Source organism: Fulmarus glacialis, unplaced genomic scaffold (assembly GCF_000690835.1).
Source record: "Fulmarus glacialis isolate BGI_N327 unplaced genomic scaffold, ASM69083v1 scaffold3838, whole genome shotgun sequence".
Taxonomy (NCBI): Eukaryota; Metazoa; Chordata; class Aves; order Procellariiformes; family Procellariidae; genus Fulmarus; species Fulmarus glacialis.
Genome location: NW_009226208.1, coordinates 54,166 through 76,338, shown reverse-complemented (window position 1 = coordinate 76,338; position 22,173 = coordinate 54,166). Strand labels below are relative to the sequence as shown.

Here is a 22,173-nt window from a genome sequence, read left to right as displayed (position 1 = left end):
CTGTATTTATTCTAAATTATGTTTTGAAAAACAAATATATTAATGCCTCTTGAAGTTTCAAACAATAAATCGTATTCCTGTATTTATCTTATGTTATAGAACCTGTCACTAAAAAATTGCCTCAAAGGTTCAGTGTGTCCTCTTTTTGAATGTGTCTTAATGCTGCAGAAGTGTTTATAAAGACACATACAATAATTTGGAGCAAAAAAGGAATGTTCTTTTTACCTTGATTATACGTTCAGTCAACTGCACGTTTTTACCATTGCTCCCATTTAAGCTAATTTGTTATGGTCATTTGTCAAGTTGATCGGTTGCCAGCAGGGAGTGCACAGCTTACAAGTGCTCAGACTTAACGGGGAACATATAACCAAAGAGCTAATAAAATTCAGCTTTACAAACCTGCAACTTTCAGGTCTGAGGCTAGCAATTTTTAATTAAAATGGGATTAAGTAGGGAATTCTTTTTTTTTTTAGCTGTGATCAACGTGATTAATTGTGAAGCTGAATTTATATTTATTAGATTTAGAAGTGAGAGTAATACTTAATAATGAGTGATAATAATACTTGAAAAAATGAAGAATTATGGTGTAAAATCTAAATACATGTAGCTAATTGTTTGTTTTGCAGCACCTAGTGGGAATAAAGAAATAATTTCCCATATCAGTCAGCATGGAGGCAAATGGCCGTACTGGTTTAAAAAAATGGGTAAGTTCACATATGCAATATTTTCAGTTTATTTATAACTTTACTTTTTTTTCTTTCTAATTGTGTTTGTATTTCTATTTAGAAAATCTTCAGAAACTTGGGAACTACACCTTGAAACTGCAAGTAGTGTTGAATGAAAGTAATGCAGACACTTACGCAGGAAGGCCTCTACCGTCTAAAATATTTAAATTTACTATTATAGGTAAGAATTCCAGTCATGCCAATTTTCTTCTACTTTCAATGTTTCCATTTGATTCATTGTATATCAAAATTATTCATGTTTTAGTTGAGAGGTAATTTTCAGCACTGAAAAGTAGCATTTGCATGTCAAATATGAAGTATTTTGAGGAAAAAATAATTTTTTGTCTAATAGGTTTTGATCTCACCTATAATGTGTTGGCTCTGCTATTCCATCAGTTTTACAAAAAAGTGTTGATGGAATCAAAATCTATCCCCTGATGTGAACTTTCCTAAACGTACTTAATAAAAATAAACTTTTACTTAATTAGAATCACCCTTTTTCCTCATGCCATTGGCATAAATATTCTTTCATAAAGCTAGTATTCATTAGGCCAACTTTCATGCATAAACCACAGAGAGAAACTCATTCAAAAACGTTATGCATATAAAATATGCATGTTGAGATTGAGGTATCTTTTTTTTTTTTTTTAATTAAAAGGAGAATCCTATGCATTCAGTTATAATGGGTGTGTATCTTTGGATTAACCATCATAAAATACTTACTGGAATACCAGAATAGAAATAATACTGTTAAATATGTCTGATGTTACTCTGTCCTGCCATACACTCTGGTATGTATGTATGTGGCCTAAATAGTATGTGACTGATCGTATCTGCCCAAGAAAATTCATAGATTCCGATTTTAATGGCACTGTTGAAGACCATAAGATACACAGTGTACAGTTACATCATGTTTCTGGTACAGCCTTTTTAGTCCTGTTTCTTTCATCCTCTGAGATGTTAATTTTATTTCCTGATTTATTTGTGTGCATTTGTCTGTTAGTGGCTGGTTAGTTTTTGTTTATAAGCCTTTCTTGAATGGCTATAAACTTTTTTCAGAAGGCATAGGCAAGGAAGGAGAGGTGGTGGGGTAGCCCTGTATGTTTGGGAGTGTTTTGACAGTCTAGAGCTTGATGATGGTGACGATAGGGTTGAATGTTTATGGGTAAGGCCAACAAGGCAGATGTCATGCTGGGAGCCTTTTACAGACCACCCAACCAAGATGAAGAGGCAGGTGAAATATTCTGTAAGCAGCTGGGAGAAGTCTTACAATCGTTAGCCCTTGTTCTTGTGGGGGACTTCAACTTACCAGATGTCTGCTGGAAATATAATACAGCAGAGAGGAAACAGTCTAGGAGGTTCCTGGAGTGTATGGGAGATAACCTCCTGACACAGCTGGTGAATGAGCCAACTAGGGAAGGCGCCCCGCTGGACCTGTTATTTGCAAACAGAGGAGGGCTTGTGGGTGATATGATGGTTGGAGGCTGTCTTGGTCATAGTTAGCGGTCACAAAACGATAGAGTTTTCGATTCTCGGAGACGTAAGGAGGGGGGTCAGCAGAACTGCCACCTTGGACTTCCAGAGGGCAAACTTTGGCCTGTTTAGGAGACTGGTTGACAGAGTCCCTTGGGAGGCAGTCCTGAAGAGCAAAGGAGTGCAGGAAGGCTGGAGGTTCTTCAAGAAAGAAATCTTAAAGGTGCAGGAGTAGGCCGTCCCAATGTGCCGAAAGACGAGCTGGCGGGGAGGAAGACCGGCCTGGCTGAACAGAGAGCTTTGGCTGGAACTCAGGAAAAAAAGGAGAGTTTATGACCTTTGGAAGAAGGGACAGGCCACTCAGGAGGACTGCAAGGATGTCATGAGGTTAGGCAGGGAGAAAATGAGTAGGGCCAAAGCCCAGCTAGAACTTAATCTGGCTGCTTCCGTAACAGACAATAAAAAATGTTTCTATACATACATTAGCAACAAAAGGAGGGCTAAGGAGAATCTCCATCCTTTATTGGATGTGGTAGGAAACACAGTGACAAAGGATGAGGAAACGTCTGAGGTACTTAATGCCTTCTTTGCCTCAGTCTTTAGTAGTAAGACCAGTTGTTCTGCAGGTACCCAGCCCTCTGAGCTGGAAGACAGGGATGGGGAGCAGAATGAAGCCCCCATAATCCAAGGGGAAATGGTTAGTGACCTGCTACACCACTTAGACACACACAAGGCTATGGGGCCGGATGGGATCCACCCAAGGGTACTGAGGGAGCTGGCGAAAGTGATCACCAAGCCACTTTCAATCCTTTATCAGCAGTCCTGGCTAACCGGGGAGGTCCCAGTTGACTGGAGGTTAGCAAATGTGACACCCATCTACAAGAAGGGCTGGAAGGAGGGAAGTGATCGTGCCCCTATACTCAGCAGGGGTGAGGCCGCACCTCAAATACTGTGTTCAGTTTTGGGCCCTTCTCTACAAAATAGACATTGAGGTGCTGGAGCATGTCCAAAGAAGGGCAACGAAGCTGGTGAAGGGTCTGGAGCACAAGTCTTATGAGGAGTGGCTGAGGGAACTGGGGCTGTTTAGCCTGGAGAAGAGGAGGCTGAGGGGAGACCTCATTGCGCTCTACAATTACCTGAAAGGAGGTTATAGCCAGGTGGGTGTCGTTCTCTTCTCCCAAGTAACAAGCGATAGGACGAGGAAATGGCCTCAAGTTGCGCCAGGGGAGGTTTCAGTTCTATATTAGAAAAAACTTCTTCACCGAAAGGGTTGTCAAGCATTGGAACAGGCTGCCCAGGGAAATGGTTGAGTCACCATCCCTGGACGTATTTAAAAGACGTGTAGATGTGGTGCTTAGGGACATGGTTTAGTGGTGGACTTGGCAGTGTTAGGTTAACGGTTGGGCTTGATGATCTTAAAGATCTTTTCCAACCTAAATGATTCTATGATTCTCTGAAGAAGCTTTATTTCTTTTCTTTCCAGGGAAAATAGGCATATATTTATGAAAAAAGGTAAAGCTGTAGACTAGTTTGAAGTCCAGAATCTGTCCAGAAATATGAAACACAACTCATTTTTCAGTTATAAAGGAGTAGTATGTTATCTGTAAATGAGATTTCATAGGATTTAAAAAAAAAAATCTGTACTTTTGATTTTGTACATCATAATTCATCTTAAAGAAAATCTGTAGTTATTTACTTGCTAAATTAATTTGCAAAAATACATGCTAACTACGGATTATACATCCCCTACTCCATTTTGTCACCAAGATTCATCCTTTTATGTAAGTGTGCTTCTACATAGTAATCAAAAAATTTGTCGCCTACATACATTAAAAAAATAGATCTTCTTTTGGTCTCTGACTCTCAGTCTCCATTTCAAAAGAAAAAGTTTTGTTCAGCCCTTTTGCCGTGCTGGACTTTGCCTTTTTCTGAAGTGGCAAAAACCAAGCCGAAATTAAACTAGGAACGACAGGGGAGGAAGAGAGTTACCAGCAGCCCTATGAGGGAGTGATGGACATGGTTGACGAGCAAAGGGCCTGGAGTGATGTGATAGAAAAATCACAAAATCAACAAAGTCACCAAAATGGGGCTGAATTGGGCTCACCTCCAGCATTTGCATGTATGCAAGGAAGTAATGGAGAAGTCGCCAAAACCCTTTATGGGAGATCAGCGTGCTTTGGTGCGTCTCTGAACTGCATGTACACTAGTGCATGCAGCATGGGGAATAAACATGATGAGTTAGAGACAGCAGGGCTATGAATTGCTAGAATCATGGGGACGTGGTGGGATGGCTCACATAACTGGAATGTTGCAATGGATACAGGCTCTTTAGGAAAGACAGACCAGGCAAACAAGGAGGTGAAGATGCCCTTTATGAAAGAGAACAGCTGGAATGCATGGAGCTCTGCCTGGGGATGGATGATGAGCCAACTGAGATCTTATGAGTGAGGATTAAAGAGCAAACCAGTATGGATGACGCTGTAGTGGGTGTCTGCTATAGGCCATCTGACCAAGAAGAACAAGTGGATGAGGTCTTTTACAGACAGCCAGAAGCAGCATCATGTTTGCAGACCCTGGCCTTTGTGGGGAACTTCAACCACCCCAATATCTGCTGGAGGGACAACACAGCAGGGCATAAGCAATCCAGGAGGTTCCTGGAGTGCATCAATGACGACTTCCTGACTCAAGTGATAGAGGAACCAACAAGGAGAGGTGCTCTGCTGGACCTCATACTCACAAACAAGGAGGGCTCACTGGGGGTGTGAAGGTTGAAGGCAGCCTTGGCTGCTGTGACCATGAGATAGTAGAGTTCAGGATCGTCAAAGGAAGAAGAAGGACAAAAAGGAAGCTCACAATCCTGAACTTCAGGAGAGAAGACTTTGGCCTCCTCAAAGATCTGCCTGGTGGAGTTTCATGGGATAAGGCCCTGGATGGAAAGGGGGCCCAAGAAAGCTGGTTAATCACAGATCACTTCCTCCAAGCTCAAGTCTAGTCCATCCCAATGAATAGGAAGTCGGGCAAAAATGCCAGGAGGCCTGCATGGATGAACACAGAACTGCTGGCAAAATTCAACACAAAAAAGAAGTATATAGAAGGTGGAAGCGGGGACAGGTAACCTGGGAGGAATACAGAGAGACTCTCCAAGCATGAAGGAATGGGGTTAGGAAAGCCAAAGACCAATTGGAATTGAAACTGGAATCCCTGGCAAGGGATATCAAAGGCAACAAGATGGGCTTCTGTAAATACATAGGTGACAAAAGATTGACTGGGATAGACGTGGGCCCACTGTTGAATGACGCAGGGGACACAGGACATGGAAAAGGCTGAGATTCCGAGCAACTTCTTTGCCTCAATATTTATTAGCAAGATGGACCTTCAGGAATCCCAGGCCCCAGAGACCGGTGGAAGGTCTGGAGCAAGGAAGATATACCCTTGGTGGAAGAGGATCAGGTCAGGGAATACCTAAGCAAACTGGTCATATATAAGTCCATGGGCCATGATGGGGTGCACACGTGAGGCAGAGAGAGCTGGCTGATTGTGAGGCCACTCTCCGTAATTGAATAATCATGGCAATTGGGAGAACCGCCTGATAATTGGAGGAAAGCAGATGTCACTCCTGTCTTCAGAAACGGCAAGAAGGAGGACCCACAGAACTACAGGCCAGTCAGCTTCATCTCGATCTCTGGGAAGGTGATGGAGCAACTAATCCTTGAAACCGTTTCCAGGCACATGAAGGACAAGAAGATCATCAGTAGTAGCTGGCATGGATTCACGTTCTATGATGAAAGGACTAGCTTGGTAGATGAGGGGTGAGCAGTAGATGTTGTCTACCTAGACTTCAGTAAGGCTTTCAGCACTGTCTCCGATAAGATCCTCATATTGAAGCTGATGAAGTATGGGCTGGATGAGCAGACAGTGAGGTGGACTGACAACTGGCAGAACGGCTGGGCTCAGAGAGTGGTGATCAATGGCACGAAGTCTAGTTGGAGGCCAGTAACTAGTGGTTACCCCAGGGGTCAATAGGGTCAATAGTGGGTCTGATCCTGTTTAACATCTTCATTAATGATCTGGATGATGGGGCAGAGTGCACCCTCAGCAAGATTGCTGATGACACAAACCGGGGAGGAGTGGCTGATACACCAGAGAGTTGTGCTGCCATTCAGAGGGACCTCAACAGGATGGAGAAATGGGCTGACAGGAACCTCATGAAGTTCAACAAGGGGGAGTACACCTGGGGAAGAACAACCCCATGCACCAGTACAGGCTGGCACCCAACTGACTGGAAGGCAGCTTTGCAGAAAAGGACCTGGGGGTCCTGGTGGACAATAGGGTGAACATGAGCCAGCAGTGTGCCCTTGCTGCAAAGAAGAGCAACAGTGTCTTGGGCTGCACTAGGAGGAGTGTTGCCAGCAGGTTGAGGGAGATGATCATTCCCCTCTACTCAGCGCTGGTGAGGCCGCAACTGGAGCACTCTGTCCAGTTCTGGGCACATTACATTACAACACAGAGACATGGATGTACTGGAGACAGTCTAGCAAAGGGCCATGAAAATGATGAAGGGACTGGTGCATCTCATATGAAGAAAGGCTGGGAGAGCAGGGGCTGCTACGCCTGGAGAAGAGAGGATTCATGGAGATCTTATCAATTCTATAAATAGCTGAAGGGAGAGTGTAAAGAAGATGGAGTCAGGCTCTTTTCAGAGGTGCCCAGTGACAGGACCAGAGGCATGGGCACACATTGAAACACAGGAGGTTCCCTCCGAACATCAGGAAACACTTTTTCACTGTGAGTCTGACGAAGCACAGGCACAAGTTGTCCAAACACTGGCACAGGTTGCCCAAGAGGTTGTGGCGTCTCCATTCTCGGGGATATTCAGAAGCTGCCTGGACATGTTCCTGGGCAGCTGGCTCTAGGTGGCCCTGCTTGAGCCAGGGCCGTTGCATAAGATGATCTCCAGAGAACCCTTCAAACCTCAACCATTCCGTAAGCTTTATCTACAAGGGGACGGGAAGGGGGGGAGACAAAAAATACTACTTCCTTTGCATTTAATATTAAAATGGGTATTTGCATCACAAGTTCGGGAGGTAGGGCTAACATCTGTTTCCAGAAGATCAAGAAAAAATAGATGCTTCCGGTAGCCTCCTTTTTTTTCCACAAAACTAGAGGCTTTGAATGCAAACCCTTTAGGCAGAAAAGAGTTCTTTGTAGCATTTTCTTCTAAAAGCCTCTGCAAAAGTATTATCGGCAGAATGGAAAGAGGTATTCTTGTATGAGAATACAGAAAAAATGTTTGGCATTACTTGAAAAGAGTAATTATTTAAACATATGTCTGAAAACCTGGCATTGAAGTCTCAAGATACTTCTGTGAAGTTCCAAGAAAAGAAGAAGAAAGATCTCTTTCTCTGAACGAATACATAAATGAACCTTGTCTGCTCCTTCTTTATCTCTTTATCAAAGCAAAAAGACAATCTTAAAAGTTGCAAAGTTGCATTCTGTATTTTTAAAATTCTTTTTCAATAGTATTGTGGCTTTCCCCAGTATGGCAGCCTTCAATTAAAGGTTCTTTTGGCCATAGCAATTGAAATTAACAAATCTCCTTGGAAAGGAATATACACTCTAAAAATCTAATGAACTAATAGTTTGCTACTTTTAACACAAGGGGTACCAAAAGCAACTTTTGCTATCTGTTGCTGCTTTTTTATCTAGTCAGAAGATAATTTGACATTTTTAATATCTTCAGTCTTGAAAAGTGAATATTTCAAGTCTTTGTTTTTTGCAATGTTTTGTGTTGTCTCAGAGGCAGCCATAAATCCTTACGCTCGTTATTCCAAAATATTAGCATTTGTGTGACTTTCTATGTGTATAGATTCTAAAAATCCAGAAAAGAACAATTAAAATCTAAGCTGAAATCAATAGCTTTTTTGTCTGAGAAACAAATTATTTTATTTCTCTAATAGCAGGTTGTTGCTTAGTGTTTACAGTTCTTCTTGGTAAGCTAAAAAATCATCATAAATGCCAGTTAAAACTGAACTTCCTAAGTCCATCTATAAGTTTTGTGGTTTCAGTTCAGACACGTTCTTTCGGTAGTTACTCATTTTGACAGTGCAGAAGTTCTTTTACTATTATTTTGTCAAATCATTTTACAGTTTTATCATTCACTTGTAAATTGTAAACATTGTAAGGTTGAGGTCTTTTTGTTGTTGTTGTAACTGATAAATAATTTTGGCCAATACAAGGTAACATTTTCCCTCCCCCTATGATTTTCACATCTCTTGTACAAAAGAAACTCCATGATAATGACACCGGTAGGTAGTGAAAGTAGTTCTTAATTTGAGTCTGAAATAATTTGATAGGATATTTATCTACCATTTAGCTCAGCACTGTATTGCTTCTTTTTTCAAAGGTCACCTGGCCAAGACAGTTTGATTCCACAAAACATTACTCTGATTTACAAGCTCCCCTTTGTACTGCTATGTTTGGTCTCGGTATTTATTGCCTAATTGGAGGCAGTCTAACAGGGCCAGATTTCACAGGAAGGATGCACTCACATTTCTTTTTCAAAGAACGTTATTCATCTTTATCTCTCAAATTTGGGATAGTTGCAGAACGAAAACGTTTTGTTGCAAGAATGATTTTTTTTTTTTTTTTTTTTAAACAGAATTAAAGCAATTAAATGTTTAAGAAAAGCTGTCCATAAGGAACTTACCCACTTTCAGGTGCTGTATTGATGTTCTAAGTACTTTGGAAGTTTTGGCTGTCCTGTTATGTTTCTCATACTGTAGTCTACTGCTATTACATTTTAACTATTGTTTCTATGTTAGGGTAAGTTAAAAAAAGAGGATCAATCAATAAACCATGATGTTGGTTACAACAGTATTCTGAACAGCCTATTCACTTCGAGGCTGAAAACCACTTAATTGCAGCCTTAACTAAGAAAATGCCGATGAACACACATAATTCCTTCTAAAAATGTATTATTCTTTTCTCTTAGAGGGTAAACCAGAGAAATTTTCAGTGGGTCTTTTGGAGCTTCCTTTTCGAGTTGGAGTACCTTTTAATATTCCTTTGGAATTGCAGGATGAATTTGGTCATGCAACACAGTTGACAACTGACGTTAAACCAATTCTTGAAGCTAGGTAATTCAACCATTTCTTTTTTTTATTCTTTTTTTTTTTTTTGGCCTTTCTTCATGTGACATTAATATAGTAATTCTTTGGGGTTTGTCCAAGTGATACACTGGATGCTTTTCACATAAATTAACTGGCATTTTTGCTTTTGTTTCCATAAGAATATCTGAAAGTATCTTGTATATTAAAACACTGTGTTTATTTTTAAATTGATTCTGTTTTGTTTTCTATGTATTTTTCTAGTGGATTGACACTGCAGTATGAAGAAATAACTGCAGGAACAAAGTGCATCATCAAGGGTGTCACTGCTAAAGGCTGTATAAATAGTTGCCAGGGCAAGGTAGGCTAATGAATTTAAATTTGAAGTAACATATTTAAAAAAAAAAAAAAAAGGCACAGAGCAAATAATTTTATTGTAAAATGGATTGTCACATAGTGTTATCTAAGTTTGATCTACAGTAATGACTACAGGTGTTTCTCGGGATATTTTCAAACGGTTTCTTACAGCTCTACCTGGAACAATTTGTCTTTCCCACCACTGCATTCTGTTAGCTGATGGGACTGGAGCTGGATGGGCTGAGCGACACATGGATGTGTGATAAAGCGTACCCAGCATGCTAAATCAGTTGTCTTAGTTTAAACTGGTGCTGAAATTGGTTTAAGCCAAATCATCCTGGTGACTTTTACACTGAAATAGCATAGGGAGCATTGAAATCTTCCATTCTTGTAGTTGAGATGATGAGCAGTAATAGTTAATATGAGTGGTATCTACTCAAGCTTCTCTAGACGTTTCCAAAATGCTGTTTTCACTTCTGTAGCAAATACATGTCATCCAAATCCAACCTGTTACTGATGGATTCTCAGCACCTAGTCAAGCTGCTAATTCACTGTAAAAACAAAAACATATGTTACATGCTAAAAAGATTTCTTTCATAAAACAGATCTTAATGCTTCCGATTGATATAGATTTGAAGATTTTAAAAAATAGTTTTGAAATCACGTATGTGGCATTTTTACACAGTATTGTAACCAGGTCCTAATCCTTTCATTTAGTCTTGCAGTCTAGCATAGTAAAGACAAAGCTAGGAACTGGGGTAGCTGAAGATACCTCATTATACTGTTGCTATTGTTGCTTAGAAAAAAGCAAATAATGTTGCTGGTGGAAACGTGTGTAAAAAGAAGAGGGAGCATATACCTGCTTATTGAAAACTGGAGGGTGTTGAATGTAATAAATTTTGTAGGTAAAGCTCAGAATTTAAGGTGAAGGGCAAGAATAATGACAGAAGATAGAGTTGGATTTTGGGAAATAAAGTGTGTAAGAGCAAAAGTGCCAGGCTGTGGCAAGACATAAATTTGGTGAGGGGCAAGACCAAGAGTCATTTAAGGAACTTGCAGTACAGAAATTATACCATACCATAATAATGGAAAAGAATGGGTGTTATTTTCTCACGTTGCTTAATTGCATAAAATGTTGGAGGCAGTACAGGAACTGCCACTGAAAGTAGCAGTTCTAATTTATATGAAGAAAGGACTGTTTAAGATGGTAATGAAAAATAATGGCAAAAAGCCAGGATGGTGGGACAACAGACTAAAGACAACAGATAATTTAAAAACATAAATACAGTGTAATTTTCAGTGCTTAATTTAAAATAAGAAGCAGAGAAGAACATAGGAGAAATTTTCAGCACCTTAAAAGTTGATTTTGAAATGGTAGCAGAACAGCTAAAATATCTCAGAGAAACAGCTAGTAATAGGATTCTGGAAAGAATTTAGAAAGAAAAAGTGAATGAGAGAGGAAGAAATGGAGAGCATGGAAAAAATTAATGTTTTTCAGAGAAAGGAGTAAGGAAAAAAATGTTGAAGGAATAATCATGCCAAATGGAGAAGAGAAATTTGATTGAGATAGGAAATACAGAATATCACAGTCATCAGTGAAGGAAGCACTGATAAAAAAGAAAGAGAAAGCAGACTTTGTTTGCTTCTGTAGTCATTGATTTAATTCCACCCAAACCAGTCAAGACAGAAAGAAGCATGTTTTGTGGGTGGAATCAAAGAGGAAATTTTAAGGCAAGTGTGTAAGCAATATCAAGAAGACTGCTCCCTTATAGGATTTTGAATTCAGTCAGGAGAAGGGTGAAGAAAGGAGTTTAAAAAAGGAAAACAGTATTTCTTTTTTATTCTTTTCATTTTAAAGTACTACAGTATACATAGAAGCAGACTTGAAAGCAAAAGGAAAGTAGATAAAGGGATCATGAAGGATAAGGGAAAAGAACTTCCCTAGAGGACCCAGATGTTGAAAGATTAAAAGGAATGAAGTTAAAGATGTAAACTGATTAATTAGAGGCAGAAAATAGTGCAGTATTAAGAAGAGAGTATTAAGTATAAAATCAGTATTGCAGAAAAGGGATTGAAACTAAAAGAAGGGAAGCGTAGGAGGAGTATCTAGTGCATGAATACAAATCTTGATTGAATGAACTACTGAAGAATTCAGTAACATTACTAACATTAAACGGCAGTTATCAGCTATACTGGTTTCCTATGTTTTTATTTCCTACCTTATTTCCCCACCCCACCCCTTTTTTTTTTTCCCTCCAGTCCCCCAACATGTAACTTTAGTATATTTTGCCTTCCCCTTTTCTCATGATTCATTATTTGGTTTAATGAGGCTCCAGCTGATATTTGCTGCTTGGCTTGCAGACAGACCAGTATGGTTGGCTGGCTGGTCAGAGCTGGAGAGTTTTCATGCACCTGTGTGGCCAGCATCAGCTGGGGAGCTCATATGTTTGATGTGACTGCAGTTGTGATGCACCTGCCCAGGCCTCATTGCACTTTCTGCTTCTCTTACCTGGCAAACCAAAAGAATTGTCTGATTGTTTTCATCCAATCTACAAGGTGTTAATGTTGCACATACCCTGTCAGACATGGGAAGGGCATAAGCCAGGATTATGAATCTAAACTTTTCCAGAGGCAGCATTTCTGAACATGTAAAAATGACAATTCATGAATTGCAACTAAATATTCTCAAATATATAAAATATGAAATTCACATGTCTGCAGTGCAACTAGTTTTTTAAAGTTGGAGCTTTTAAGATTATTGATTAGACTCCTTCATTCTCTGATTTTAATGTGAAAATCAGTTTTAGTGATGCAGTTCTACAGCAGTTGTTTTTCTTATGGCCTTATTCAAAGATGAGATGGATAGTAATTGTGGTGCCTTGCTTCAGGCTATTAGCTAAGGAATAATGAACACAGAACTTGCAGACCCTTTCTTTAAAACTACTTTTTTTGAACTGGTATTTTTTTCCCCACTAAAACAGCCTCTAAGCAGGAAACCACAAGTTGTGATAGCTGCTTTTAATGGTTTTAGAACCATGTAGTTTAACATGCAAATCCTGAATCGAACGTCTCTGGGAGTAATAACATGAAAAAGACAGATTTTAGTATAGAGAAAAAAACCTTTATTTATGTAGCAGTGCAAGAAAATTTGGGTAGACTGCTGAAATGTACGTATGTATGAATTGACATGGCTATGTGAGATAATTTATGGTTTTGTATAAGGTTAATATTTAAAATATTCTTTTCATTAGAACTTTAATCTGAAGGTTACTCTTCCTGGTTTGAAAGAAGACACACAAATCTTCAAAATAAGATTGCAGCCTGGTAAGTATCCTTAAAATATTTAGTGAATTTCTGTTGAACTTTATTCTGATGCTATTAATGAAATGCTTCTTCTCCCAAGAAGGTAAAATATTTAGTAAGACATAAAAAAGGGTATTCTAGCTCATCCAAGTGATGACTGAAACTAAATAAAGCTAAGGGCATTGTTGGCAGGAATAACATCAAACTTGCAGCCCAATCTTGTCTATTATTCTAGCAGCTGGAATTTGTCTGCTTACTTGAGACTGAATTTTCACTTCTTTTTTTTAATTATTTTAAATCTTTTTCTAACCTAGCACCATTGAATGAATGAATTTCTTATCTTCTCGATTTTCTTCAGCATTAAGCCCTTTAACCTGTACTAATCTGCATTGACCTGTTCTCCCTGTAGAAAACATCTTGTGAATGAGTAAGTGCTCATTCAGTTTCTTACCCCAGCAAAGGGGAGATGCTTTGGCAATTGGGATTGTGTCTGAAATTTTTTGTGTTACATGTTGACTTTATTGTAATCCAAGAGAGGAATATAGAAGTCTGTAAATCTACTGCCCTTACCAGAATTTTATGTTTTGTGGATGTCTTAATACTGAGGATTCCCTTACATGAATACCCCTTGTTACCTGGGTTTTTCTGGATTTGGGAAATAATACATAGTTTGAAGGCTGATTTTTGGCCTCTCAGATTACCAAACTTAGGCTTTCCCATCTCATTTTGCAGAGAAATTGTGTACTTCAAGCTCTGTTAGACCAACAATGCACAGTTTATTCCATTATTCTTTATCTTTTGAGGAGTTAAGGCTTCATGTAGAAAATGGAGTGGAATGATCTGACTTGAGACAGATTGTATTGTGTATTGCTTAGTTATTTACCTTGGATTGAAGGCAACTTCATCCTTCATTAGAATCTTTTGCTTTTGGCAATGTAGAGATGCTTCACTGCCTGTTTCTTCTCATTGGACTTATCCTTGGCTTTTAAAGCTGTTTTTTGAGGAAGGAATGAATAAAAGCTATTTCAGTCTTTACTCTTCTTCGACCAGTGAGTTTGAAATGGAAATTTTAATGAATGATGTATAAAGGATGTTTCTGAAAAATGGCCTCCTTTGTTCCTTCAGAACTTGTCTTTTAATAGTAATCTATTACTTCCTTCTCTTTTTTAAGACTGATAAAATTAATTACATATTCCAGGGGGTAGACTTACTTGAATAGCTTCACTTTACTATCCGAGTAATGCCAACAAAATTTTCTTTTGCTTTTCTTTGCATGCAAGTTGTAGCTGTGGTGGCTTTTTGCTGCACATCGTGATTGATCAGATATCTCAACATTGATATCTTTGGTTTTAATATGTCAGGATAAAGCTCCAGGTTTCTTTTTGATGAATGTGAATCCGTATAGTATGTAAATAGCACTATATCATGTGTTTACACCTTGTATGTGCTGAAGTTCATCATGTTTGTCTAACTATTCCTTACCGAATTCATTCAAAAGATTGGCAGGTGGTATGTATTGAAGGACAGGAAGTGTCTAGAACTTCTCGGCGTAAACCAATACACCTGAATTGGTCTAAATGGTTTGTTACCAGAAATACCTTGGTAGCTTGGCTTTAAAAACTTTTTGAGATAGCGAAAACTGAAATCCAGTGTCTCGTAAGTTATCTAAAATATAACCACTGTTCTGCAACTGTGCATTTTTACAGGCCCTCCTCGTCAATTGAAAGTAAAACCAGATTCTGAAGTTCTAAAGATTGAAAATGGTACAGCTTTCCCCTTTCAGGTTGAAGTACTGGATGAATCAGGAAATATAACAGCACAGCCGAAGTTGATAGTTCATTGTAAGGTAAACTGCATTTTATTACGTGTCATAAGGATTTTTGATACTTGCTTTTTAAAGGGCTGGGAAAAGAGCCTATTTTGGCATCTAGATAGAATTTACTATCTTCAGTAATGCTTTTGAAGTTTCTGTAGCTTGGTGGCCATAACTGTGACTCTCTTGCCTCGTCTATTATGAGTCATTCAGTAAGTTTCAGAATCAGGGGAACCTGGCCTTAGAAATGGAAGAGAAAATTATGTGAGGATACATAGCTACAATTTTAATGTATTTTAGGTCATATTTGCCATGTACAATGCTAAAATTTGTTCAGGAAAAAAACTTCATACAGCTTACTTTTGATTTTTTTAAAGATGAAAATGCAAGTCTAGTGCCTAAAAATAATACTAGGTAAGACCATTATCATAAGCACTTATCTAAGTTCAGAACGGAATGCAGGTGTTACTGTGGCTTTTAGAAGTAAAAAACTTTTGCCCTTTTGGACCTAGTTTTTTTTTAACTCAAGAAAGTGACTTTTCCAATTCTAGTGAAATCAGTCTTCCAGCCAGAACAGGTAAACAAATAAAAATGTTTTTCCCACTGCAAGATAGTCTGCATTCCATTTACATTTTATATGTGTACATTCTCTTCCTCTAGACTGGGTCTGCAGTAGTATGATGACGTATTGAACTTGATATTTAAATTCTGTTTAATGTGTGATTTTTACAAAATTAATGAAAAGGAGGTTTCTTTAACAACTTAATTGAATTTATTGCCATAATGGCAAAAGAGACTAGTGTTTATATGTTAATACAAAACAGTTGAATAGATAGTAAATTTTACTTCTTCCTTTCTCCCACACTTCTCTTATCACCTGCGAAAAAATATAGGTCTTGATCTTCCAGACTTCTGGAAACCTGAAATCTATCAAGTTTATCTATAAATAATCCTGTGTATATATTTGGACTTGTACAAATAATCGTTTTTGTACAAGTAATACTCCTAGTAGTTCTGTAAAAGAAACCTGAAGTTTAATTTTACATTTTAAATAGTTTTTAGGTGCTTCAAACCTTCCTGTGTATTCTGTGGACTGCAGTAATGCAGGAACAAACATTTTAACTGGTCCAGTTATACATGTACAGAATATCAAGAAAGACCAGATGCTGAAAGCAAGGATTGAAATACTTGTAAGTATTGATTGGGATGTTTGGATGAACAAAAGATTGAAAACAGTTTATTGCACTGCCTTGCTAGTATACTGCAGTCTTTTATGAATCAACCTAACCCCCCCAAAGTTACCATAATGTTTTAATTACCATAAGCCTGATAATCAGGTGGCTGCACTTTTTCCTCTCTGGGAAATCATAAAAAGGCAAAGAATTTTTTCCATTTTTTCTTCACCTCTTACTCTTTTATTTCTGAAATCACTGAAGTGTTTCAGAAATATGCATTATTTCTGGAAATTTTTTTCCCCTTTTTACTCCCTGGATCCTTCTGACAAACTGCCTTCGTTGCATAAACATTTAGAGCCAGAATACGTATGGCAACACGTTCCCCAAAACTTTAGTGAAGAAGGATGTATTTTTTCAAAGGTTAAAAATCAATAGCTTTTTGTACCATTTCAGTCTTAAAGCTCTTGAAGTTTTAATTTTTCAAATGTTGTTGAACATACCACTTCTCTGCTAGTCAGGAGAGCCACACTGCTGGAGAAAATAAGACCTGTGGCGTTTTATCCTGAAAAATGTGTAAACAAATACTAATATAGCAAGATGACCTATATGAAAGGATACTTATGATGACTCTTAAGAAGTATTTTGTAAATTGTATAACATAGTACTTTTGGAATAGAAAACACTTTCTAAATAGCTAGCATCAATTCTAGTATCTGTTAAAAGTTGTAAGTATTCTGGCATATCCTTTTGATTTACTTTTTGACAAGTCAAGCTGATTTCATGCTTGGACACCTGGTCACACCTGGTAAGCCCCCTGGCACCTCCAGTGCCATCGGCTATTATGGAGTGATATTTATGCATATATGTATGTTTAATATCTTAATTATATATCCTTTTTATCCCCATTTATAGAGTTGTAAAGATGTGCCACCAGTGGAAAAGATTATTAAACTTCTTCCTAGCAGTCATGTTGCAAGACTACAGATCTTAAGTATGGATGGACAAAAAGCTATTCAAATTAAACATCAGGATGAAATTAATTGGGTTGCTGGCGATGTCATGCACAACCTTATATTTCAGATGTATGATGAAGGAGAAAGGGAGATACACATAACTCCAGCTGTGGCAGAAAAAATCAAGGCAAGTACTTTTGACTAAACAGCAGCATAATATGCGGGAGAGATAGAATGGTGGTTCTCTAAAATTCGTAGGCATCAGACTACGAAATAATATTTCTCAAGACTGTATTATTAAACATGGGAACTTCACTCTCTGCTTAATAAATTTTTAAAAATCATTTTATTAAAATTGTGTCCTTAATGAGATAAAGACATTTAATGAAATGTTAAATAATGCTTCAGGGTAGTATTATGAAAAGCAGGTTAGTAATTTCTAGTGCTTCTCCTAAACACAATAAAATAATTCTGACATAGTTATGATTTTTCAGATCTGGGGTTTTCCCAACATTTAGGCACCTTGAATAGGCATGTTCCTTCATGAAGATTTGCTTATCTATCTTATCCCTCTGACTGTGTACATATGTGGAGCCTAATACAAAGGTGGGGCTTCACCAAATATGTGACACTTTTTTTGGTGACGTTTTTCAGAATCAGATCTTTCCTAACTCAAAATGAGTGAGGGAAACTTTATGTATGTATGTTTTGTGTAGGGTTTTTTTTAGAGTAATTTTCTGTATTTGGGAAGATAGCATTGGTTACTGTTGGGAAATGCACAGGCTTTCCATTGAAAGCTTCTATTGCCCGTATGTTACTTCAGCATATTTAGAATGACCACAGATGTATTATGTAGCTAGTCATTAATAATTTAGCTTTTGATTAATTTAAGAAATTTTAATTTTAGGTTAACTGGACACCTAGAATTAACAAAGAACAGTTGATTCAGGGATTATTACCTGATGTAAAAGTACCAACATCAGTAAAAGATGTACGTTACTGTCTAATTACTTATCTTGATGACCATGTGTCTTTGGAGAGTGCGTTCACAGTCAGGTTTGTTCATTTGAAATATTTTTTATGAATTATGTTGTTGGCAAAGGATTGTAGATCTGTACTTTGGGGTAAAAAAATCTTTCTACAGAAGCTGAAATAATGAAAGCAGTTGGCAAATTAACAGGGGAATGTAGGTTTGATTGGTTGGGTGGGGGGGTTTATGCAAATTGTTTACAGATGAGAACATTACCTGTGTGAAAGAGTCCATCTACAGTCTGTATCCAGCCCTATAATCACTTTTGTAAGTATACATACACTGAAGAAGATTACTGCTATCTTTGAAAACTTTCAGTAAACATTAACTTATAGAATAACTAGTTTTACTGAGGAGTCAGGTCACTGGTTACCAAAGAGAAATATGACTATGAAGTTAATGGTTACCCTTACAGAGGTTATTACTTTGAAGCTAAAGATAGTATTTATCTAGCCAAATGCTGGATGCCTGCATCTGGTATCTCAGTCAAAAGTGACAGGCTGTAAATTGAACTTTAAAATTGCCTGTTTATCACTCTTAGTGAGTCTAGGGAGTTAGCTCTACTTATTGTATGTTTATAAAGTTTGTTAAGATGAATCTGATTCTAAATGGCTTTAGTGTATTTCATGTGTTCTTAATAGGTTAAAATTAAGTAACTAGTTCACAGCACACTGATGCCAGGCGTAAATTTGCAGCAATTAGACATTTCACAGATCTGCAGTAGGAAAAAAAAATTTACATGACCAAGCATTAAGATTCTTTAAAATATTTGGAGCATAATGCTTGTAAAAAGCTGTCCATGATGCAGCACTGTCAGAGACAGAAAAATTTTCAGTTAAGTAGTATTTTCTGTTTTAAGAAGAGCAGAAAAGCAGACTGAATTGATACCTCTCTTCTTGAAAGGAAGTAAAACAGTGGATTGATTTATTGAATATTTTTAATACATTTTTGCTTGTCATTGAAAAGCAGTCTCAAATCAGGGAACTTCTATTTAGTGGTTATTCTATTGTAGTTGTCATAAAAATTAACTGGAGGCCATTCTAATGGGATTTTTAAAGATCTCAACATAATTTTTAGCTTGGAACACACAAAAGGAGTGAAAAACATTGTGTTGAATAACTCTTAAATCTTAAGTAACTCACAAATGTCAGATAACTCTTAAATATTTGGGGACCCAGCATATAATATATGTTAACTTTCATCAAGTAAACGGAAGGAAAGATTGAGATTGTTTAGAAGTACCCCAGAAAGTATTTTTAAGAGACTAGTGTTAGGCATAGTTTAGGCTGATGACATCTGCTTTATTGTAGCAAAAGAGGAAATGTAAAACTGATTTTTCTTTTTTTAGGTTGTTCATCTTCTCCATAATTTTTGTAATGTGCTCTGGTTTTGGTTTGCTTTTAAGGAAAAACTGTATTGCTAAAAATTTTAAGCTGTGTCAGTTGTAATCAGATCCTTAAGAGGTCAGCAAATACTTTCGTAGCAAGGGAGACTGTGATACCTTTGTATGTACGTATCAGGATTAATGTTACTATAATTGGTTTTACAATAATAGATGTATTTTAGTATGTAGACAATTGTATGTTACGTTGGCTTAGAGATGTTGGGGATTTTTTTTTTCAAGATTTAAAATACTCCAAACTTGAATTCTGCTTTATCCAGCTAATGATCTGATCTATGGTAAAATACTGGTAGGCAAGTTATTACAGATAAGGTAAAATCCCATAACATTGCTGTGGTTTGTTATGTAAGTAGTGTTCTGATAAGCTCCCCCTGATAAGATTGAGGTGAAAGCTACAATGTAACTTATGTGCACATGAGGCTTGATCCTCTAAATACGTGCAAGGATAAAATTTAAAAAAAAAAAAATTCCAGTTGCAAATGAGTGATAACTGCTGTATGCTTTATCATGCCTGCTGTTATAAGTGATTACCTTCATAAGAATGATTATAAGTCAGTTTTCATATGCTGACTCAGACCGCTTGCTGATGAACCCAGACACATTAAATGTAAATTAAAAGGACCAAACACACTGCAGATGGGTGAAGAACTACAAAGTGAAATTGGTGAGTATTTTCATAATCTTCAATTTCTTGTAAGATACATTTCTTTTTCTTTGCAGTTTATTAGCCTGTTATGTATACAGATGTCATCAAGAGTGAATTATGTTCAACTATTTTAATGTAAAAAAAGGTTTACATTCTCATTCGTGGAAGGATGATCAGGCTTCTCTAATTGCCATTTTACAATTCTGGAGTTACTCTCCAATAAAATTTGCCTCTTAGTTTGTACATTGGAATATTCATCACACTGAGTTCAAATTGTTCGTAAATTTTTGTTTAGTTTGTGTATTCTGAAATCTTACAGCCATAACAGCATTCAGACTATTTCAAAGGCATGGACTTCAAAGTGAAACATTTTAAGGTTAACTTCAACCTAAGAGGACGGCATGTTAGGGATCAGTCTTCTCATTCTCCTTTGGTTTCTGTACGTAGTTGCTACATGGCATAGTAAGAAATGAAAAAATTCTTACAGGATTTTGGGACATTAAAAGCTTGTGTGTGAGTGAAGAAAAGCACATAGGACAATCTAACGTTGAAAAACAGCTTTCAATTTTAAGGTTTTTTTTTTCTTTTAACTTTTTAGCAAGAAATAATCTTTTTATTCAAAAAAATCATATCACATATTTGTGCTTCCCACAATATAGATACATTTTTTTATACCCTTTTGATACCCACAAGATGGGGTAATCTTATCAATGTATATAAATACCTGAAGAGAGGGTGTAAAGAAGATGGAGCCAGGCTCTTCCCAGTGGTGTTCAGTGACAGGACCAGAGGCAATGGGCACAAACTGAAACACAGAAGATTCCCTCTGAACATCAGGAAACACTTTTTTACTGTGAGGGTGACGGAGCACTGGCACAGGTTGCCCAGAGAGAGTGCGGAGTCTCCATCCTTGGAGTTACTCAAAAGCTGTCTGGACATGATTCTGGGCAACTGGCTCTAGGTGGCCCTGCTTGAGCAGGGGGGTTAGTTGAGATGACCTCCAGAGGTCCCTTCCAACCTCAGCAACTCTGTGATTCAGTGATACTCATGTAAATTTTCTCTATATTGTGTGTATGTTGTATACATTTATATTCCATATGTTGTATAATGTTTCATTAAAGCAGCTGCTGAGGTAACCATCTTAATAATCATTTTAATCATCATCATCTTCTTTAACAGATGTAATGATTACAGATCAGTATGGAAATCAAGTTCAGACAGTGACATCTGCGTGTGTAAATTCCCTAGGAGTTTCTGGGCCTGGACTTGATAAATCAAATTTGAAAATAACTTGGCAGGTATTTATAAGATGTCATATAGTTTATTTCTCTGTGGTCTTTGTGTGGTGATTGTCTTCATTCTGTCACACAGAACCAAAACTGTAGAAAGGTAGTAAAATTAAACACTAGTTGGTAAGCTGTGAGAAGATAGAGACTTAAAGCATTAAGATTGTATGATCCTGTTCTAAGGAATACAGCAGCATCTGTTAAAAACCTTATCACTGCTGCAGCTATACAATATGGGGGCCAGTTCACGTCATGCTTGAGTCAGGTGTGCTTTGTTTCTAGTCCATTGTTCTGTATCTTTTCTTCTACCTTGTTTTTAGTCTTTTCTTCTGTGTTTGTTTGTGGTGGTACAGTTGATTTTATGATCCTTTGAAGAACCTTGTAGAACGGACTACTGATGTTGTCTGCCATAGTTTAATTTGAAATTAGTTCTATACCTTTTAAAATATGTTGGATATAACTAAGTTGTACATAACTCTTATACATTGAAAAACAGGTTCCTGAGAAATGCTTGAGTTTGAAACTGATCACTTCTTACACAAGAAGTCTATTTAAATTTAACAGAAAGAATAGAACTTGTAGTTTAATTCTTAGTCCACTGTCTCAAAGTAAAAACAGCAAATAGTGTCTAGCAGTCATATAAATATTAAAATAGCATATTGAAAAACCATGAATAAATTATACTTCCCTTTATTTGTTCTTGATAAAATCTTTTTATTTCTCAATAGGAAAGTACTCTAACAATGAGAGTAAAAGGTATTCGGTTTAAATCTTGTTTACTTGGAAGCAAAGAATTGTGCTTCGCTTGGCGTGAATTTTCTGACTTTCTCAGAGTAAATGTAACTGCAGGATCCCCTGCTAAATTGCAGTTTGTGGATTGGCCAGAGTTAGAAAAGGTAAGTTG

The 22,173-nt window shown here is 37.4% G+C and overlaps 1 protein-coding gene across 1 annotated transcript in view; it reads left to right on the top strand.

Annotated features, from left to right (window-relative positions):
* The window catches only part of SMCHD1 (structural maintenance of chromosomes flexible hinge domain containing 1), a 75,389-nt gene that overhangs the window by 22,380 nt on the left and 30,836 nt on the right, over positions 1-22,173 (top strand). The window contains exons 16-27 of the mRNA XM_009582725.1: positions 627-704; positions 787-906; positions 9,190-9,334; positions 9,569-9,665; positions 12,913-12,985; positions 14,671-14,810; positions 15,833-15,967; positions 16,865-17,092; positions 17,813-17,961; positions 19,913-20,001; positions 21,163-21,281; positions 21,998-22,165. Coding sequence (XP_009581020.1) covers positions 627-704; positions 787-906; positions 9,190-9,334; positions 9,569-9,665; positions 12,913-12,985; positions 14,671-14,810; positions 15,833-15,967; positions 16,865-17,092; positions 17,813-17,961; positions 19,913-20,001; positions 21,163-21,281; positions 21,998-22,165 — 1,541 coding nt within the window. The remainder of the gene's footprint in view (positions 1-626; positions 705-786; positions 907-9,189; positions 9,335-9,568; positions 9,666-12,912; positions 12,986-14,670; positions 14,811-15,832; positions 15,968-16,864; positions 17,093-17,812; positions 17,962-19,912; positions 20,002-21,162; positions 21,282-21,997; positions 22,166-22,173) is intronic.